The following is a 20,479-nucleotide window of genomic DNA, read 5'->3' as shown; positions in this document are numbered from 1 at the left end:
GGGTTTGGACAACGGTATAGGTCTTAGGAGTCTGCTAAGGTTGGGCAGCAGGAACTGATGGCAGTTCAGGTTGTAGTTCAAGGATGTTGAAGCTTGAGCTGTAGGCTTAGAAGCATATTTGTGCTGAGATCAGAGGTTTCTTCTTGCATTAATTTTTCTCGTTTTCTGCTTATAAGTGTGCTGGGAAGAGGCCGGGAGCTGGTGACAGTGGCAGTGCTGGGGAGAAGGAGAGGCTGAGCATGTAGGGGGTTACAGCAGTTGTTTCTCTTAATGTCCTTTTAGTTCCTTGCTGCTGGAAACTGGAGCACACACAAAGCCACACGTGTCTGTACATATAGATTATTTGTTTGTTTGTTTGTTTATTGTCAGTTGTGGGGCTTGAACTCTGGGCCTGGTGGCTGTCCCTCAGCTCTTCAGCTCAAGGCTAGCACTCTAACACTTGAGCCACACAGTACCACTTCCAGTTTTCTGGTGGTTAATTGGAGATAAGAGTCTCATAGACTTTCCTACCCAGAAACCGTCATCCTCAGATCTCAGCCTCTTGAGTAGCTAGGATTACAGGTATGAGCCTCTGGCGCCAGACCTAAGTGTAGATTGTGGGTTCTCTGGATTAAAAAGCTCAAGCTTCTCAGCTACATATGGTCTGCACAGTGGAAAGATAGTTGTTCTGACCACTCCTTCAAGCATTTTTGTATCTATTCTTCATGAAAAGGTGAAGTTTTTTGAGCAAGGTCAAAGGTGGCATACAACCAGCCTAAACTATAAATGATTCTAATTTGATTTTTGTCTGGGACTTCCTGATTTTTTTGGTAGGTATGGTTACCCCAGAGGCTAGACTAGAAAGTCAGGCAGCTGGAGCTGGTATGGCTGTTACTCTCTCCTTTATTAAAAATTCAAGCTCTCAGTTGTTTTCCCAAGGTAAGGAGCTGGGTCTGGGAGCGACACCAGATTACTAACAGGCTGGAAACTGAATAGTGGTGGCCTTCCTGGGTGAAGGTGAACCCACTGGCTCAGATGCTCGTAGACTGACTGAAGCACCATGCACGTGTGGAGAATTTGAGTGATTTGTGGATTACAGTTTCAAGCCAAAAGTAGCTTGGGGCCCCCTGAGGGATGCAAGGAAAGGCTTGTATAGGGCAGATAAGAAAGTGAACGAGAAAGGTTACAGAACCTGTTCTGCCCTGCTAGTAAAGAAGTCTCCCAGTAAATCAGTGACGACTTTCGACTGGGTGGACTTAACTTTCATTTTTCTATAATACTTAATGGTAAAAGAAATAGCCCAAAGTTTCTCTAGTGTTTGTGAAGCAAGCAAAATCTTAAGTGTCCTCCATGGCTTAACTGACCCGGTCTGATCCCGTGATTCTTCAAGCCTGGTCCCTAGTTTAACTTGCTTTAGCAATCTTTTTTTTTTTTCTTCAGTTGTACAGCTTGAACTCATGGCCTGGGCGCTGTCCTGGAGCTTTTTTCTCAAGGCTAGCATTCTACCACTTTAAGCCACAGGGCTACTTCTGGTTTTCTGGTAGTTAGAGATAAAGTCTCATGGACTTTCCTGCCCGGGCAGGCTTTGAACCGCGATCCTCAGATCTCAGCCTCCTGAGTAGCTAGGATGACAGGCATGAGCCACAGGCCTGGCAGTAGTCTATTTTTAGATGTGAATATAAGCACTAGTTGTTTTTAATTTAGAGAGGAAATAATGACTACTTGAACCATGGATCCACCTTCTGTTTCTGCTCTCGAATGTTTCACAGGAAAGAGGTCATTGACGGCTCCAGCTTCCTTTGGAGGTAGCAATCCTTGTAGACACTCCTTAGATTCCAGGATCTTTCTAGCAGCCACCATCTCCTGCCCTTGCCTTTTCTGGCTAGGCAGGCTCTGCCCGCCTGTACCTTCCTTCCCATGGGCAAGGTGGATTCTAGCTCTGCTACGCTCAGTTTTTGCTTCCTGCCTCATCACTTGTCCCTCCCTTAATATAAACTATAGCTTGTAAGTGCCATATAATTACCATACTTAGCAGCAATTATCCCCTATTTTATTTTAGTTTTTTTCCAACTTTTCTTTCAGCCTAATACGTGGGCTCTCTAGATGATGGTAGTGGCAATAGTGTCCTAGACAATAAAACATTATTAAAACCTGACAAATTTCTTTTTGTGGGCATAATTTTAAAACCTAGTGAGGAAAATAAGGTGTCAATATGTTTGAAATGCTTCTTTGTATGAAAGAAAATTTAGGAGTTGCTGATGAATATGCAGCCTCTCCTCTGACTTGTGGCCTAGGTCTTGAGAACGTGGGTAGGAAGTCATTCTTGAGGACTCGCACGCACATGCCATGCGGCGTGTCTGGGAGAGGCACAGCATGCTCCTTGTGTCATGTCATGGTTGGTGTCAAGCAGCATTGGACACCTCCCATAGAGGAGTACTATTATGCAACACAAGGCATTACTCTTATTTCCATGTCTTTGAGGGCACTATGAAGACCGATTGTTCTCTGCACTCTTTGTAGTTAGGGCTGCGTGAGCTGATGTGTGTCTGTGTGACTTAGGGCTGGCCAATGGTCCGGACGCCCTGGAGACGGATGGCCTTCAGGAAGTGCCTCTATGCAGCTGCCGCATGGAAACACCTAAGAGCCGCGAGATCAGCACCCTGGCCAACAACCAGTGCATGGCCACCGAGAGCGTGGATCATGAAGTAAGCCTGTTCATCTCACTTAACACTTGAGCAAGAACTGTTATGCCCCAGAAGCACAGCCTTCCTGTTAAGCTCCAGCCATAGTATTATGAGATAGGAAACCTTTTCAGACTTCCCACAGGACTGGTGGACAGCCATTAATAATAATCAGTTATTAAAATGAGAACTAGGAGCTTCTCTAAAGAAGATAGGATATAAAATAGCCCATATTCTTTCTTTTATGACTATGGTTTTTTGGGGGGGGGGTTGGTTTTTTTTTTGGTCCGTCATGGGGCTTGAACTCTAGGCTTGGGCACTGTACCTCAGCTCTTCAGCTCAAGGTGAGCGCTCTACTGCTTGAGCCACAGCACCACTTCTGGTTTTCTAGTGATTTATTGGAAATAAGAGTCTCATGGACTTTCCTGCCTGGGCTGGCTTTGAACCTCGATCCTCAGATCTCAACCTCTTGAGTAGCTAGGATTACAAGCGTGAGCCACTAGCGCCCAGCTATGACTATGTTTTTATAGAAATCCTTACTGCATGCACTGTATTTGATGTTGGTATAATTTGTGGAGGGGAAGGGAAAAAACAAATTGTTTAAATAGAGATACAGGTGAACCCATCGCAACAATGAGATGTACAAGACATTATATCGAAAAACGAACTTTACAACTTTGGCATTGGGGGGCTTAGGGGATGGTAAGGGATGGTAAGGGGAAACAAAGGAGGAGGCAACAAAGCTTGATAAGAATGTGCTCATGGGGCTGGGAAGGTAGCTCAGTGGTAGAACACTTGCCTTGCATGCATGAGGCCTTGGGTTCGATTCCTCAGCACCACATAAGCAAAAAGAAAAAAGCCAGAAGTGATGCTATGGCTCAAGTGGTAGAGCGCTAGCCTTGAGCTGAAGAGCTGAGGGACAGCGCCCAGGCCCAGAGTTCAGGCCCCACGATTGGACCCAAAAAAAGAAAAAGAAATGTGCTCATTACCTTGCTCATGTAATCGTAACCCCTCTGTATGGTATTTTCACAATTAAAAAAAAAACAAAACCTTACTCCTGCTACATACCACTTTTTGTCCTCCACCATTTTGAACCACTGTTTTAAAGCAAACCTATTTTATCACTAAATGTCTCAGGACTTTTCCCCCTCATCTTGTGTGTGTTTTTTTGTTTGTTTGTTTTGTTTTGTTTGCTGGTCCTTAGACATAAACTCAGGCCTAGGTGCCTGAGCTCTCCCTTTTGAGTCACAACATAACTCCATTTCTGGCTTTTGGTGATTAATTGGAGATAATGTCTCACAGACTACCCAGGCTAGCTTTGTACCAGAATCCTCAGATCTCAGCCTCCGGAGAGCTAGGATTATATGCTTGAGCCACTGTTGGCTGGCGATACCTTTTTTTTTTTTTAAAAAAAAAAACAAAAGGTTGGTCCTGGGGCCAGGCACTGGTGGTTCCTGTGTATAATCCTAGCTACTCCGGAGGCTGAGATCTGAGGATGGTGGTTCAAAAGCAGCCCAGGCAGGAAAATCCGTAAGATTTTTATCTCTAACCACGAGAAACTCAGAAGTGGAGCTGTGTCAGTACTGGGGGTGGCTTAAACACAAGGCTTGGGTGCTGTCTTTTAAGTTTTTCTGTTCAAAGCTAGCGCTCTACCCTTTGAGCCACAGCTCCACTTCCAGTTTTTTCTGGTGGTTAATTGGAGGTAAGAGTCTCACAGATCTTATTGCTCAGGCTGGCTTTGAACTGCAATCCTCAAAATTCAGTCTCCTGAGTAACTAGGATTATAGGTATGAACCACCAACACCTGGCCATATTTTGATTACTTTAAAACAGTTTTGGGAATTGATTTCAAGGCCTCATACTTTCTTGTTTCTCTGCCACTCTCCCTACTGGGCTACAGCCCTCTTACTTGTGTTCCTTGTGTTGCTTTGGGAATGGCAGGCCTGTGCTGTGGCACTCAGCCCCTGTGCTTGCCCAGCCAGTGACTGAGGAGGGAGACTTGTGAACGTTTAAGGTTGGACTTGAACTGCAGTCCCCCCAGTCTCTGCCTCAAAGGATTATAGGCTTAGGCTACCATGCCTGGCTCGAGATATATTTCTATTAAGGAAAAAGAAAAAAAAGAAAACATTTCCTTATGTTACATGCAACAAGTCCAAGTTTCTTTTACTAAGTAGTATCTTGTCCACAGTAAAATGTTTGTAAGGAAAAAATGCCTTTTTACAATTTTTCTCATGAGATCCATATAGATTCCACTCATCATATTTGTTGCAGAGTCTTGAAAGCCTTTTATATCTCTGGATTAGAAAATCCAGAATGTTCTCTATCATTCTTCTAGTTCCCTGAGTCACTGACCTGCCAGGGAAACTGGATCCGAGATTCTGAAGTTAGCTGATGGCTTTCTTGTGCTATTTAAGTTGTGCTCCTTATGAGCAGGTCTAATTTTTTTTTGGGGGGGGGGATCCGGTCGTGGGGCCTGAACTCTGGGCCTGGGCGCTGTTCCTTAGCTCTTCAGCTCTAGGCTAGCGCTCTACCACTTGAGCCACAGCGCCACTTCCGGCTTTTTTTCTTTTGGCTTATGTGGTGCTGAGGAATCGAACCCAGGGCCTCATGCATGGAAGGCAAGCGCTTTACCACTGAGCCACCTTCTCAGCCCAAGCAGGTCTAATATTTTAAACTTAGGTTATTTAATGGTGGCAGGTATGCTTTGGAGGGCATACAGTGAGGCAGAAGATACATTCGTGTGAATTGGGGTTTCTTCAGCCACCACCTGTTCCACATCAGTCTTTCACTTAACGAATTTAACTTCTGCTGTGACCACTGCCTGAGTCTGTGACTTCATTACAAGTTGCAGTTGTATGGATCTGTCATTTTGCTTTTAAGTAGTAGCTAGAATTCTTTTACAACCTTTCCCTCATCTGCTGGGGTGATCTAACATCCCTGAATAGGCTTCACATTGGGTAGGCAGAGTGCATAGCTACATGTCTTCTTCGTAGAGAAGTGCATTGTGCTCTGGACTCGTGATATGCAGTGACTTGTTTTGCTTCTCTCCTTTCCCTTCCACTTCTCTTCCTTCTGTAGCAATTATAGGAACTCATGGTCTTCTCTGAATCATATATGTTGTATACTAGATCCAGTTGACCACAAAACAAATGTGAGGTGAGTCCATCTCAGGTGAGGTCTGATAGCACCAGCAGAAACGGATGCCCTTGCCCAGTCTGCCTGCTCCTCAAAGTTTCTACTTTCTGTATTCTGTGACCTCCTGCACTCAGGTTGCAGTTCAGCTGTTTCTTGGCAAAACTGCAGCTTGGTTTGTAGCCAGGGTCAGATCAGTTCAATTGTTTGCAAGACTATAGGGAAGCTGGCTCAGGCCAGAGCATGTGACAGCTGTCTGATCACCCCCCCCCCTTTTTTTTTTTTTTGCTGCTAACAGCTACCAATGACTATGTTTATCATGCATTGGGAGGAGGGGGACGGTGTTCTGAGAGGGTATTCTCCTAGTTCTGGCACTGATTGTGCACTTTTGGCCAGAATGTCTCATTTGTGTCTCATTATGCAGTGGTTTACCTTTCAAAGGCAAGGTAGGTAGAGGTTGTCTTATTCCATATTTACTAGTCTTTAAAACACAGATTTTATTCTCCAACAGATCCTGGACTTGACCAGTTTGTCCTTTTAAAATACCATGATCTCTCCAGTGGCAAACAGCATACATGATTCTTTTAAAAAAAATTGTATTGGGATTAAGTGATTACATAAATTTTACAGTATTGTGGGATAGTGATACTTAGCTAAAGTCACAAACACATTTTAACTGTCACAAGGTGAATTGTAATTATCATGGTCTATAAAGTTTATGAATTCTATGAACTTTGACTCTACCTCTGACAGTACCTTTCTTTCCTTCCGCTTAGTGTCAGCTGTTCCCTCTTTCCCTCTCTCTTTCCCTCCCTCCCATTGCTGCCCTTGAGTTGCTTAGTTCACTTTCATCAATGTCCAGTACAGCTGATGGACTCCTCTGCCATATTTTTTTACCCATTTCCCTCTGATTCTGTGCTCTCCTCCTAGCTTCCCTCAGATGTGCACACATACATGGATTCTTGTAGTACTTCTGCAGGGTATTGCTGTTTCCAGGCCCCTGTGACTGCTGTCGCCCCCTTAGTTGTTCCTGTCTGCTCAGAAGCCAGCTCTTCACACTCAGCTACTGGGGAGAGAAAGGTCCATCATCTTAGACACACACACACACACACATCCTTCAAGCAAACACTCTTCCACATATTCACACCCAAAGTTTGGCACTGGATTGTAACCCGTGGGCACTAACGGGCCACCCAGGTCCCTTGGATTTATGAAAATCTGTAGCACCAGAAGGGGAAGTCTGGAATCTACAAAACAATATGTATACATTTTCAGTCAGCTTACACTCACAACCCTTGTTGCAATGTATACAGTGGCACTGTACGGGAATGTAGAAAGAAGAGTAGAGTCCTATCAGAAGAACTTAGTACTAGAAATCAAGGCTGGTTCAAGTCCTTATTTCCTGTGCCTAGCCGGTTCTGGACACTATAGGCCTTCAATTTATAAAAGGTGTCAACAGCTGTAGATCTGTTGGGTGAGATAAAGTCATCAGAGTCATCTGAAATCTTTATCAAAGTATATAAAAGTGAGCTAGGAAAGTGGCTGGGAAGCCCTAGGTTCGATTCCTTAGTGCCACTTAAGCAGAAAAAGCCGGAAGTAGCACTGTGGCTCAAGTGGTAGAACGCTCACCTTGAGTTGAACAGCTGAGGGACAGCGCCCAGGCCCAGAGTTCAGGCCCCACGACCAACCCCCCAAAAAAGGGACGGGAGGGGAAAATGAGGTAGAACAAGGGAAAGGGTGACATTGACCAAGAAACATTGTACTCATAGCCTGACTTACAGAATTGCAACTTCTTTAATCACAGAAATGATTAAAAACTACTTAATAGCCAAAAAAAAAAAAAATTGCCATGTATTTCAACCTATTTAGTAGGATTACTTCTTTGTTATTAATGCTTAGATATCCCCAGCCTTGGACCAAGATGAGACCTTCTTCCTAGTGACTCTTTTATTAGGTGGGGTAAGGAGAGTGGGATCTGTGAGGTCAAAAGTATTTTCTCCGGAGCTGGGAAGGTGGCTCAGTGGTAGAGCGCTTGCCTCTCATGCATGAGGCCCTGGGTTCAATTCCTCAGCACCACATAAGCAGGGCGCTGTGGCTCAAGTGGTAGTGCACTAGCCTTGAGCTGAAGAGCTGAGGGACAGCACCCAGGCCCAGAGTCTAGGTCCCACAACACACCCACACACACCCAGGCCCCACAACGGACACACACACACACACCCAGGCCCAGAGTCCAGGCGCCCCCCCCCCCTTCCCCCCACGTATTTTCTCCATGAACTAACTAGAGGTTATATGTACTTACTACTTGGTGGTTTAGTTCCTTTACTGTTAGAGTCATTCAAGGGTGAGTCATTGATTACCTTCTAATTCTCTGCAGTTTTCCCTCAGCCCCTGCTCAGTCTAGACCACTGTGGTTTTGAGTCTTCAGTGTCTGGGTTCTCCAGACTTGTGCACTGATGTGCTAGGGAAGGGCACTTCTGTATTTCCTTTCTGGAATCATTGAAGCATTTTCCCCCTTGGAGTTAATAATGCCTTGTTTTGCCCTTTTTGTTTTCTATCTATCTATTGTATAAACTAGTACACTAGTAAGGTTGATGTCTTTATGGCCATCTTCACATCCATCTCGTGTCCTGTTGGCCACACTTGTTTAGCTCACTCTATTGGGGGAGCATAAGCAACCAGAAAGGTTGCTTGGGAGAGAACTGTTTTGAGACTTTGTGTTCTGAAATGTTATATGTCATTTAATGGACATTTCGTTTATTGTTTTCAACCACATTTTTGCATCTGAGAACATTTATTGACAGTGTTTCTTGCATGCACCTCTCCCTTGTTCTTATTTTGACTGGTTACATGTGTGTGTATCTTGAGGCTTGAACTCTGGAGCTGAATACTGTCCCTTGAGCTTTTTTGCTCAAGTCTAGTGTTCTACCACTTGACACAGCTTCACTGTTGTTTTTTAAGTGGTTAATTGGAGCTAGAGTTTCACAGACTTGTCTAAGCTAGCTTCAAACTGTGATCCTCAGGTCTCAGCCTTTTGAGAAGGCTAGTTAGCCACCAGGACCTAGTTTTTCATCTAGTTTATCTTAAACTCTGCTAGGCAATGTGGCTTCAATAAAGAGATCAGTGTGTTGGTGTATTTGCCATTGCCACCCTTACCAACTTCTCTGCATCATTGGGCAGTTTAGCACAGAATAAAAGAGTCCTCACCTGTGGATATACTGGGCTGTGCTGTAGAGCAGTTGTAGCATAGGCTGTGAGTTTTTTTTGTTTTGTTTTTTTGTTTTTTTTTTTGAGGGGGAGTCCAGTCGTGGGTCCTGAACTCTGGGCCTGGGCGCTGTCCCCTCAGCTCTTCAGCTCAAGGCTAGCGCTCTACCACTTGAGCCACAGTGCCACTTCTGGCTTTTTTTTTCTTTTTTTTTTTTGCTTATGTGGTGCTGAGGAATCGAACCCAGGGCCTCAGGCATGCAAGGCAAGTGCTCTACCACTGAGCCACCTTCCCAGCCCCATGGCTGTGAGTTTTTTGCCTGGGGCAGGGACTACAACAGTCTAGAGCTGGTCTAGACCTTACTGCCAGGTCTCAGGGGCACCAGTAGTAGAGGATCAGGAAGTTAGCTGATATAAGTAAGCCAAGTGAGAAATCCAAGTTAGAAAAATCTGGTACTAGTCAGGCGCCTGTGGCTCACGCCTGTAATCCTAGTTACTCTGGAGGCTGAGATATGAGGATTGCGGTTCAAAGCCAGCCCGGGCAGGAAACTCCATGAGACTCTTATTTCCAATAAACCACTAGAAAACCGGAAGTGGTGCTGTGGCTCAAGCGGTAGAGCACTCACCTTGAGGTGAAGAACGCAGGGACAGCTCTGAAGCCTAGAGTTCAAGCCCCATGACCGACCAAAAAAAAAAAAGAAAAGAAAAACCTGGTACTACTCAGGGTCTTCAGGAGAATGGCCTGAAGGGAAAGCAAAGGAAAGGTACCCTGCAGACAGATACTGATCAGGTATTATGTGCTCACCTCACTTGTGTTCTAGTAAACCAACACTAAGAGCTTACAAATTCTGAGTATCAGGTACTCTGAAGATTTATTACCATTTTTGTTGGGTATAAGAATGGTTTGAAAGGATACTAATGGCTTATAAGAAATAATACATTTTGAGTGATTTATGGACAAAACAAAAGATTTTGGGCTGGGGTTCTATAGCTCAGTGGTAGAGTGTTTACATAGCAGCCACAAGTTTGGGTGTAATTCTTTGTCTCTAACTCAATCACCAAGTCAACCACTGCAACAACAACAACAACAAAAAAGATGTGATTTCACTCTTAAATACTCCATCCACTGTCAAGCAAATAGATTATGAGGAATGGCTCAGATGAAAATGGAAAATATTAGCCAGGTGCAGGTGGCTCAAGCCTATAATCCTAGCTACTCAGGAGGCTGAAATCTGAGGATTGAGGTTCGAAGCCAGCCTAGGCAGAAAGTCCCTGTGAGATTCTTATCTCCAATAGACCACCAGAAAACTGGAAGTAGTGCTGTGGCTCAAGTGGTAGAGCACTTGCCTTGAGCTGAAGAGCTGAGGGATAGTGCCCAGGCCCAGAGTTCAAGTCCCATGAAAAAAAAGAAAATGGAAAAATGTTAGCAATTTTTTAAATTAGATGTGGGCTTATGGGTTTTGTTATACTTTGTCTCTATTCTTAAAACTTACCCCCCCCCCAAAAAAATAAAAAAGTTTAACAAAATATTGATGGGCTCCAATGCTGATTAGAAGGTCTTGGGGCTTGAACTCAGGGCACTGTCCATCAGCTTCTTTTGCTTAAAGCTAGCAATCTGCCACTTTAGCCACAGTGCCACTTCTGGCTTTTTCTGTTTAAGTGGTACTGAGGAATTGAACCCAGGGCTTCATGAATGCTAGGCAAGCACTCTGCCACTGAGCCACACTCCCAGCCCCTGACAGGAAGTTCTTTGCAGCAGAATGGAGGCCAAGTTTGGGCTCTGCCATGTCTGCTCCTCTCATAAGCCAGCCCCCTCTCCCTTGCTCTTGAGTCTGCTTGAGCTCTTACACCTGGGTCCTGCCCGAAGGCGGGCAGGTTTGAGTCCTCTCTGTTTTGACAAGTAAATGCTTTCTCTGTTGCTTTCCATATTGTGGGGACACTTGTGGCTCATCTTGTGTTGGATCAGCTGTGGGCTCCTGAGTATGCATGTCCCAATCCTCTCCCTTCCAAGTTTGGTCTGGGGCTATGGGGTGATGCCCTGTCATTTTGTAAAAGCCTGGGTGAAGTCCCATGTGCCCTCACTCACTGGCTTTCATGTTTGTTGTTCTGTTATGGCAGTGGCCTTGTCCTTCTGGATGAGTAAAACCACATCCTCAGATGGAGTTTTAGGAAAAGAGTATACATAAGGAAGTTTTTGATTTCATATTTCCACTTTGAAAGTTTCCAGAAACTTTGTGCTATGTCTCGTTCAGCCTGCCTCATGGGTTCTGCCTCTGTTTGCAGAGCTCATGGCCACCAGCTCACCTTTGCAGCCTGGCTGAGCAACAGCATTACGCCAGCAGAGCGGAAGAGTGCTAGAGGCCATTTATGTCTCATTCGTTTTGGGGGCATTGGTAGTAGTGCTTTTGTGAATTGCCACTCAATTCTTTACCCTCTTTCTTCTCTTCCTGCTGAGCTTTTGTTTCGTTTTGTTTTCTTGCTTTCAGAGACGTTTACATAGTAAACCAGCACTCTGCAAAGGTCACTCTTGGCCTCGCATATTGCAGCATGTAGGAATGTCTTGGATATCTTCATGCAGAGCAGCCTTTGCCTCCGTGATGATGGCCATGGCTTGCTTAGCCTGGTCCTTTTAGGACCTCCATTGCCCACGTCCCTCAGGCAGGCCAAGGAGACTTGGTTCCTCTGTTTCTTGAAACTCAGCTGTGACCCCATATCCAGGACCTTCCAGCTGCTCCAAGTTTCTTAGAGGCTAATTGTACTGTTGTCTAATGCTTACCTAGGATGACCTGGGCTGTCCTGCCTGGCACATGTTCATTGTACAGACTCCGTTCACCTTGATTTCTTTGATTTCTGCCTGAGTTAAGCACCTGATTCTCTGAATGTGGTACCTGGCTACCTTCTTGCACAAGTTAGGCAGACACTGGTGGCTTCCTCTTAGGTTCCCACTGCTGATGGTGTGTGACAGATGCTTGATGTGTGCTCATGAGTGCAGGCCCCTCTCGCAAGCTCACAGCTCCTTCCATCAGACTCCCCCCCTCCCCCCCCCCCCCCCCACACACACACACCTCCTGTGTGTTGGGCAGCTCCTAGTGCCTAGGGTGTGGAAAACTGTCTCCTCAAGGCTCTGTCACTGACCCCTGGTCTTGTCTGCTTGCAGCTGGGCCGGTGCACAAACAGCGTGGTCAAGTATGAGCTGATGCGCCCATCCACCAAGGCGCCGCTCTTGGTGCTCTGTGAAGACCACCGGGGCCGCATGGTGAAGCACCAGTGCTGTCCTGGCTGCGGCTACTTCTGCACAGCGGTAAGAGCCCAGCTTGCTCACAGGGCCCCCCGCGCTTCTTCTGTTGAGCCTAACTCATCCCTGCTGAGACTAATCTGGTTTCAAGTCTGGGGCTCACCCAAGGAAGTCTCCAGGATTCTGCAAGCTCCTCACTGCAGCTTTTGAGCTTCTTGTTGTAGATAATCAATCCTCTCTCCCCTAGGAGCCTACCTCTCGCTGCCTCAGTCACACATACTTACAAGGTGCCTGACACCTGGCTCTATTCATTTGGCTCTGTGATTCCTCGTTGAGTGTGGGGGAGAGGCAGGCCTTCTCCCTCTTGGTGTGCTCTTTTCTGTTGCTGCCAGGATCTTGCTGACTTCGTTCATCAGTAATCTGTCAATATGCAGGACCTAAAACAGGCTTCTTCCTATAATAGCTCATCTATCCTACAGGTGCCCTGCTACCCTTCATCTCTTGGGCTTGTCCTTGGATTCTCCACCTTGAATCCCTTTAAGCCTTCTACTCCTCATGTCCTTTTGTCTCCAGCTCTACGCAGTAGTAGCTGTCCAGCTGTCCTCATCATGCATCTGACTCAGGCCCACTGAAATGCCAGCAACTTCCTCCTTTTGACACAAGACTTTTGTTCTGTTTCCCTACCATCCCGAAGAGCACAGGCTCTGAACTGTGTCTTCTATGTCGCTCTTGCTTGTTCACAGTAGCTGGACTAAAGGCCTTGGCCGTCGTTGGTGGTAGTGGAGAAGGGATGGCAGTGAGGTGGCCTCTGCTGTCTACACCCCTTCTAGGAGTATTTGCAGACTCACTTGTTCCTTCTGCTCTGTCCTGCTGTAGCTGGGTGAGAACTGGGCCCCTGCCCACTTGAGTTGCTTGCTTGGCCCAGCTGGTTCAGTAGAACTTTGAGCTTTTTCCTTAGCCCTGACTTTTCACAGTGGTTTCATCTTCCCATTTCTAGGGTAACTTCATGGAATGTCAGCCTGAGAGCAGCATTTCTCACCGTTTCCATAAGGATTGTGCCTCTCGAGTCAACAATGCCAGCTACTGTCCCCATTGTGGGGAGGAGACCTCCAAGGCCAAAGAGGTGACCATAGCAAAAGCAGACACAACCTCTACGGTGATGCTGGCCCCTGGGCAGGAGAAGAGCATGGTCACCGAGGGCAGGGCTGACACCACCACGGGCAGGTACAAAGAGGCTCTGGCTGAGCTTTCCACACAGTATCTTTGAAGGTGTGTTTTGTTGTTAGAGGTTTTTTGCTGCTTTATGCAGAAGTCTCAACCACCTCTGGCACTCACTGTGATTTCTGGCAACTAAACAACACTGATGTTCACTTATTGTCATTTGCACATGGGTCTATGTCAGTGTGGTTTTGTAGATTCGTGTACCTGTTTTGAATCAGTTTTCATGCTGCCCTAACTGGTGTGGCCTTACAGTGTTGTGTCTCTACTGTAGTCCCTATAGGTAGCTGTTTTGTTCCTTGAAATCCTGTCAGCTGCTCCTGTTCCCGCTGTCTGCTTGGCATAATGTTGAAGGCCCTTCCTGACAGGATGAATATCTAAAAGAATTAAAATGTTCCTACAGACACACAATGGCCTTCCTAAGATAACCTAATAGGAATAGTTGAAGAATTTTATAGTTGGTGGGAGGTGCTGAGAAGGTAGAACAGATACCACAGTTAGCCGTCCCACCAGCCATGTCCTGCAAGGAAGTAGGTGAAGAGTCTTTTCAGGACAGTGACAAAACCTATGAGCTCTACCCAGCAGACGGTGGAAAATAACTTAATGAACATCATAGTGATAGAAAAACTTTATTGAAGGTCACCTAAAGGATTCAAGGTGTGGAGACCTCAAAACTAAGGGTTGGGGAGGTGTCTTTGCCTTCCTGTTGATCTGTGAACTCAGTGTACCTACAGTCACAGCTCTGGGAACTTCCTTCTGTTGAGGAAGGTAGTAGCCAACCTAAATTTTGTCCATAAAAGCAAGTGTGAGTGAGCATGTTGCCGAGAGCCCTAGAAATGTCCTGACTTTTGAATGTCACATCTCAGGGAACAGGATTCCAAGTGCAGACTGTCTCCACTTATAGGTGGCATTGTGGGCAGGTTGGAGCTGGTGCTGTTACTCTTTTCATTGGTTTCTATGAGAAAGGAACGTCTCCAGTGCTGAGACTCAACGTTTTAATGGTTTCCTCCCCTGAAGCATTGCTGGAGCCACGCTCTCTGAGGACGACAAACCACAGACTACAGTCCCCCAGATGCCCGAGGGCTTTGACTCCACAGGACCACCTGGACTTGTGAGGCCGACTGCTGGCCTTTCCCAGGGACCTGGAAAGGAAACCTTGGAAAGTGCTCTAATTGCTCTGGACTCAGAAAAGTAAGACTTGGTCTGCATTTCAGGGATGATGCAGAGCCTGTGCTTGCCTAAAGGGTCGCTAGTGCTTTTAACTTTTTGAGTAACACTCTTCATTAGAGCTAGTTGTGTCTACCCTGGGAAAATCATAGAAAATTACTGGCCTCTTTGTCATGTTAACAGTACTAGGTAAGATTCTTGAAGTCCTGAGCAAGGACAGTATTGTAAGCTTCACCTGCCCTTCACCTGCCCTTGGGTGACCTGGCTGCACATTGCTAGGGCAGACCCGTCTGCCATCCTACCACATTTGGTGTCCCCCAGCACCCGTGCTGTATGAGGGCTGCACCAGTAAGTCCTCAGACCTACCTGCAAGCTTCCATACCCTGAAGCCCTCCACTGGTCTTCCCTTCCTGGGAACAGGAACAGCCTCACATTGCATGAGGAGGCAGACCAAGCTGCGCACTGAGCTTGCCTTTTCCTGGGAGGAAAAATAGAGCACTTACTCTTATCTAATAGAATTCTGATGCTAATAAGTCCCTCCGCCGGACTTTTAGTCTTCCCCTGTAGCTATTCATTTGTATATCTGCAGTCTGTTTTCTTTTTTTCTGCCAGTCGTGGGGCTTGAACTCAGGGCCTGGCCACTGTCCCTGAGCTGCTTTTGCTTAAGGCTAGCAATCTGCCACTTGAGCCATAGTGCTACTTCTGGCCTTTGCTGTTTACGAGGTACTGAGGAATTGAACCCGGGGCTTCATGCATGCTAGGCAAGCACTCTGCCACTGAGCCACCTTCCCAGCCCTTGTAGCCTGTTTTGTAAGCCTAGTTATGTAATGACTGTTTGACCACAGTTTCTGCCTATGACCTCAGATTATTCCTATCTCTTGTTTAGCAATTTATTAGCTTCAATTTTACAGCAAAGATACCTTGTCTTAGCCCTTGCTGAGCCGGCTCCTTCTTAACTTCTGGAAGTGACTAACATCCCTTGATGATGGCTGTCATCACCCACTCAAAACTGACCTGGGGCCAGGCACCAGTGGCTCATGCCTGTAATCCTAGCTATTCAAGAGGCTGAGATCTGAGGATTGAGGTTCAAAGCCAGCCTGGGCAGGAAACTCCATGAGACACTTATCTCCAGTAAACCACTAGAAAACCAGAAGTGGCGCTATGGCTCAAGTGGTAGAGGACTCGCCTTGAGCTGAAGAGCTGAGGGACAGCACCCAGGCCCAGAGTTCAAGCCCCATGACCAACAAAAAAAAAGAAACTGAGCTGGGCCTGCTGCCACACCTCCATGGCTATGCTGGTGGGGTACTTCATGGCCACACTGAGCATAGATGGGTAGCTCCTCAGGCCTCCCTGATCTACTACAAAGGAGCAGTGTACCTATGACCTGGGTGTAGTCTCTTGTCATATAGAAGCCTAACTACCGGCATACAGCATGTTTATACCATGTTTGTAAGATAATTGCATTCTTTTTGGTGGTATTGGGGATTGAACTTGGGGTCTTGCTCTTGATAAGTAGTTACTCAGCCATTGAGCCACACTTCCAGCCCATTTTTGCACTATTTTCTAGGTGGAAGTCTGCCTACTGTGTTTCCCTGTGCCACTGGGGATGACAGGCATGGACCACAGTGCCCATCTCCAGTCATTGGTTGAGATGGAGTCTCTTAAACTTTTATTCCTGCTGGCCTGTCCTTGAACTGTGATCTCTCTGTCTCTGCCTTCCAAGTAGCTAGAATTGAAGGCTTGAGCCATGGGTCCTAGCCTATTATTATCCTTATCCTACCAGTGCTGGGGCACATGGTAGTTAAATGCTGTACTGCTTGGCTACATCCCCATCCCTGTTTTGTTATTTCACTGGAAAGGGCTTCAGGACTAGAATGTCTGATATATTTCACCTAGAAGAGTTGGCAGGGAGCTGTTAGCAAGTAGGCCTTCAGCTTCCAAGGCCAACAAGGGCTGTGCTGACTGCTGTCCTCTGTTCCCTACAGACCCAAGAAGCTTCGCTTCCACCCCAAGCAGCTGTACTTCTCCGCAAGGCAGGGCGAGTTGCAGAAAGTGCTCCTCATGCTGGGTGAGTGGCAGGAAATGCTCCTCATGCTGGGTGAGTGGCAGGAAGTGCTCCTCATGCTGGGTGAGTGACAGGAAGTGCTCCTCATGCTGGGTGAGTCGCTGGGCTGTGAGCTCCAGAGCGAAAGCAGAGTGGTCCCATTGGATTACCTCTTTTCTCACCAACGTAGTCTTACTTGATCTCTCTGAATCTCATCCTTTCTGGGTTGAAAAAGACAATTAAGCAGCCCTTTGCCTGGCAGCACATTATAAAAGAAGTGAATGAGTTGTTGTTGTTTTTTTAATTTTACTGATTTTTTAATTTTAATTTGCCTCATAGATTTCATACAGTGCTAAGCTGCTTCACTGTTACTCAGTTGGTCTCTTTAACTGCCTGGACTATATAGCAAGACTCTTGTCTCTCAAATCCTCCTCAGTCCCACAAATGGCCAGGTCAATTGTCTCAGGGCCATGGTCCCAATCCTCCATTATTATGTCTCTCCTTGAAGCCTCCTTTGCCCTTATCAGTATCCTTATGGTCCTACTGGAAGCCCAGACAAAGAGCTGGAAGCAAGTGTGCGTTGTGATTACCTCGCCCAGGCCAGACTTCCTGTCGAGTTTCATGCAAAGCTCTTGCGCATCCTTCTTGTTTTAGGAGCAGAAGTGGGCCTGGCCTGGGCAAAGTGGTGTGGTAGGTCTCTCCTGGTTCTGGAGCTAGTGGTCTATCTTGATGATGCTGCCCAGTTTTTACAAGCTTCAGAATGGCACCATGGCTGTGTCTGACATAATTAGTAAACTGTGTTCTTTCACAGTTGATGGAATTGATCCCAACTTCAAGATGGAGCATCAGAATAAGCGCTCCCCACTACATGCTGCAGCGGAGGCCGGACACGTGGACATCTGCCACATGTTGGTTCAGGTTCGGAGATGTGGCTTTCTCAGACCTCTTCTCAGCTCTCCTAATGTTTGTCGCAGTGAAGTGGCACCAGGTCCTCAGTGTGTGACTGAAATGGTTTTGATACCCCTTCCTGTTCTTCCTAACCCTGAAGCTATCTCCTTGTTTGCATTGCTTTCCTGTGACTATCTTAAATGATTTTTAGGTTTAGCTTAGCTTTTTTTTTTTTTTTTTTTTTTTCAAATATTTACTGCCCTCTTACTGCAGAGGATGAGGGTTTACCCAGCTTGGACCTTTCCTTGCCCAACCCACACTGTCTAGTTATATCACCATCATTGTTAAAATCAACCAGAATCTGCTCTATAATTTTGTGATCATGTAAGTAGTTTAACAAAAAAAAATGTGTTTAGGGCACCTGTGGCTTACACTTGTAATCCTAGCTACTCAGGAGGCTGAGATCTGAGGATCCTAGTTCAAAGCCAGCCCGGGCAGGAAAGTCCATGAGACTCTGATCTCAAACCACTAGAAAACTGGAAGTGGTGCTGTGGCTCAATGGTAGAGCGCTAGCCTTGAGCTGAAGAGCTGAGGGACAGCGCCCAGGCCCAGAGTTCAACCCTCGTGACCAAAAATAAACAAACAAAATGTGTTTAAATTTTTAAATTGACTCATAGTAATTGTACCTGTTTAGGGTGCAGTGTGTTGTCACAATACATGTAGAAAATGTATAACGATCAGATCAGGGCAATTGGCCTATCTGTCACCTGAAACATTTATGTTTCTTTTTGTTGGGAACATCTTAAAATGATCTTGTTCTGTTTGGGCTGTTTTGAAATATTCAACTAATTGTGCAAATTTCAGTTACCCTGTTTTGCCGTGAAGTATGATAAATTACTCCTTTTCTTCCACTGTTCGCCTGTGCCCATTCTCCCTCCCTCCCCCCCCCCCCGCCCCCCTTCAGCACTCTGCTCCCCTCCCCATTCTGCTACCTTTCTGCTCTCCACTTCCACATGTAAGTTGAAAACATGGCTGTGGTGGTGTTTGCCTTTCTAGTCCTAACTTATTTCACTTAAGAGCATGTCCTCCAGACTGAAATGTCAAGATTTCATCTTTTTTTCCCCCTGGTGGTATTGGGGTTTAAACTCAGGACTTCATTGTTCACATTTTCTTTATCCATTTTGATGAAGTACATCAAGAGAGATTGAATGAACATCTTGGCTTTTATAAATAGTGCTGCAGCTAAGAATGGGGGTACATCTCTTGAACGTACAGACTTCCTACCTTTGCATATACACCCACTAATAGAGTTTCTATAGCATATGGTATTCTGTTTTTAGCTTTCTGAGAAAACTCCATACTGTCTTCCATAATGGCTGTAGTAATTTGCACTATGGACAATAATGTAAGAGGGTTTCTCTTCCACATCTTGACTAACATTTGTTATTTTTGTCTTTTCAAAAATAGCATTTCAGCCAGGTGTTGGTGGCTTACGCTGGTAATGCTAGCTACTCAGGAGGCTGAGATCTGAGGATCACAGTTCAAAGCCAGCCCAGGCAGGAAACTCCATGAGACTCCAATTTACTACTCACAAAACCAGAAGTGGTGCTGTGGCTCAAGTGGTAGAGCGCTTGCCTTGAGCTGAAGAGCTGAGGGACAGCACCCAAGCTCAGAGTTCAAGCCCTACAACCAAAAAAAAAAAGCATTTCTACTGATGTGAGATGGTAGCTCTTTTATGATTTGGATTTGTATTTCCTTGATGATTAGGGATAATGAAAAATTTGGTTACTGTGGTTTTATAAGTTTATTATTAAGGTACTGTGATGCTCTTAGTTTATGTGTTTGTGTGTGTGCGTGCATGTACGCGCGTGCGTGCCAGTGTGCGTGTGCGTGTGTTTGCCAGTAGGGCCTTAAGGTTTTACTTATTAGCTTTTCTGCTCAAAGCTGATACTCTACCTCCATACGTCTACTTTTGGCTTTTTTCTGGTTAATTGGAAATAAGAGTTCCATTGACTTTTTTTTGCCTGGGCTGGCTTTAAATTGCAGTCCTCAGATCTCAGCCTCTTGAGGACCAAAGGTTATAGGCATGAACCTCTAGCATTCAGCTAGCTAATAGTATGTTGGGTATTTTTTGTCGGTCTGTTTTGGGGCTTGGACTCTGGGCCTGGGCACTGACCTTGAGCTCTTCAGCTCAAGGCTAGCACTCTACCACTTGAGCCACAGCACCACTTCTGGTTTTCTGGTGGTTTATTGGAGACAAAAGTCTCACAGACCTTTCCCCTGATTAGCTAGGATTACAGGAATTGAGCCACTGGTGTCCAGCTGTCTTTTTTTTTTTTCCCCCCCTGTCTTTAAATTGTGTCCTTGTCTAGTCCGGTAATGCAGGCATTATAGATAAGTTGGAAGGATTCCTTACCATTTGTTTCTGAGGAATTGTTTGAGAAGAATTGGCCTTAGTCTTTGAAGGTTTGGTAAAATTCATCGATGAAATTATCCCATACTGGTCTTTTCTTTGTTGGAAGACATATTTTTTTTTACTGGAAGACATTAAAAAACTTATTCAGTTTTTATCAGTCTGTTATTTTTTTAATTTATTTTTAATATCTTAGTCATTTTTTCTTTAATTATATAAAGGAGTTTCCACTTAATAAAGCAGTTTGTGAATATAATATATCTTAATCAATGTCACTTCTTTCAACATTCTCACCCATCCCTCCCCTACCCTCCCCTCCTTCATCATACTTCTCAATTTTGTAGAATATACATTGGATTCTTGTCTGAATTTTCTTCTTCATTAGTCCACTGTTTTCCCCTTGATCCTGCTCTACCCCTTTTCAGTACTTGCTTCCTGGTATTTTATTTTGTTGAACTTTGATTTTGGCTTTCTAAAGAATTACATTATTGGAACTCTCCCTTAAGGCTGTCTTATTTCAG

General features: G+C 45.5%; 1 protein-coding gene across 6 annotated transcripts in view; it reads left to right on the top strand.

Annotated features, from left to right (window-relative positions):
• Ehmt1 (euchromatic histone lysine methyltransferase 1) overlaps positions 1–20,479 on the top strand; it is a 139,990-nt gene that overhangs the window by 81,079 nt on the left and 38,432 nt on the right. For all 6 annotated transcript variants that reach the window (XM_042672664.1, XM_042672662.1, XM_042672665.1 and 3 more), the window contains 6 exons: positions 2,539–2,684; positions 12,151–12,294; positions 13,226–13,452; positions 14,464–14,637; positions 16,599–16,681; positions 17,469–17,575. In XM_042672664.1, the coding sequence (XP_042528598.1) occupies positions 2,539–2,684; positions 12,151–12,294; positions 13,226–13,452; positions 14,464–14,637; positions 16,599–16,681; positions 17,469–17,575 (881 nt within the window). The remainder of the gene's footprint in view (positions 1–2,538; positions 2,685–12,150; positions 12,295–13,225; positions 13,453–14,463; positions 14,638–16,598; positions 16,682–17,468; positions 17,576–20,479) is intronic.

This window comes from Dipodomys spectabilis, unplaced genomic scaffold (assembly GCF_019054845.1).
Source record: "Dipodomys spectabilis isolate Male_0828 unplaced genomic scaffold, ASM1905484v1 ptg000756l, whole genome shotgun sequence".
In the NCBI taxonomy this organism is placed as follows: domain Eukaryota; kingdom Metazoa; phylum Chordata; class Mammalia; order Rodentia; family Heteromyidae; genus Dipodomys; species Dipodomys spectabilis.
This window is presented reverse-complemented; position numbering and strand designations above follow the sequence as displayed.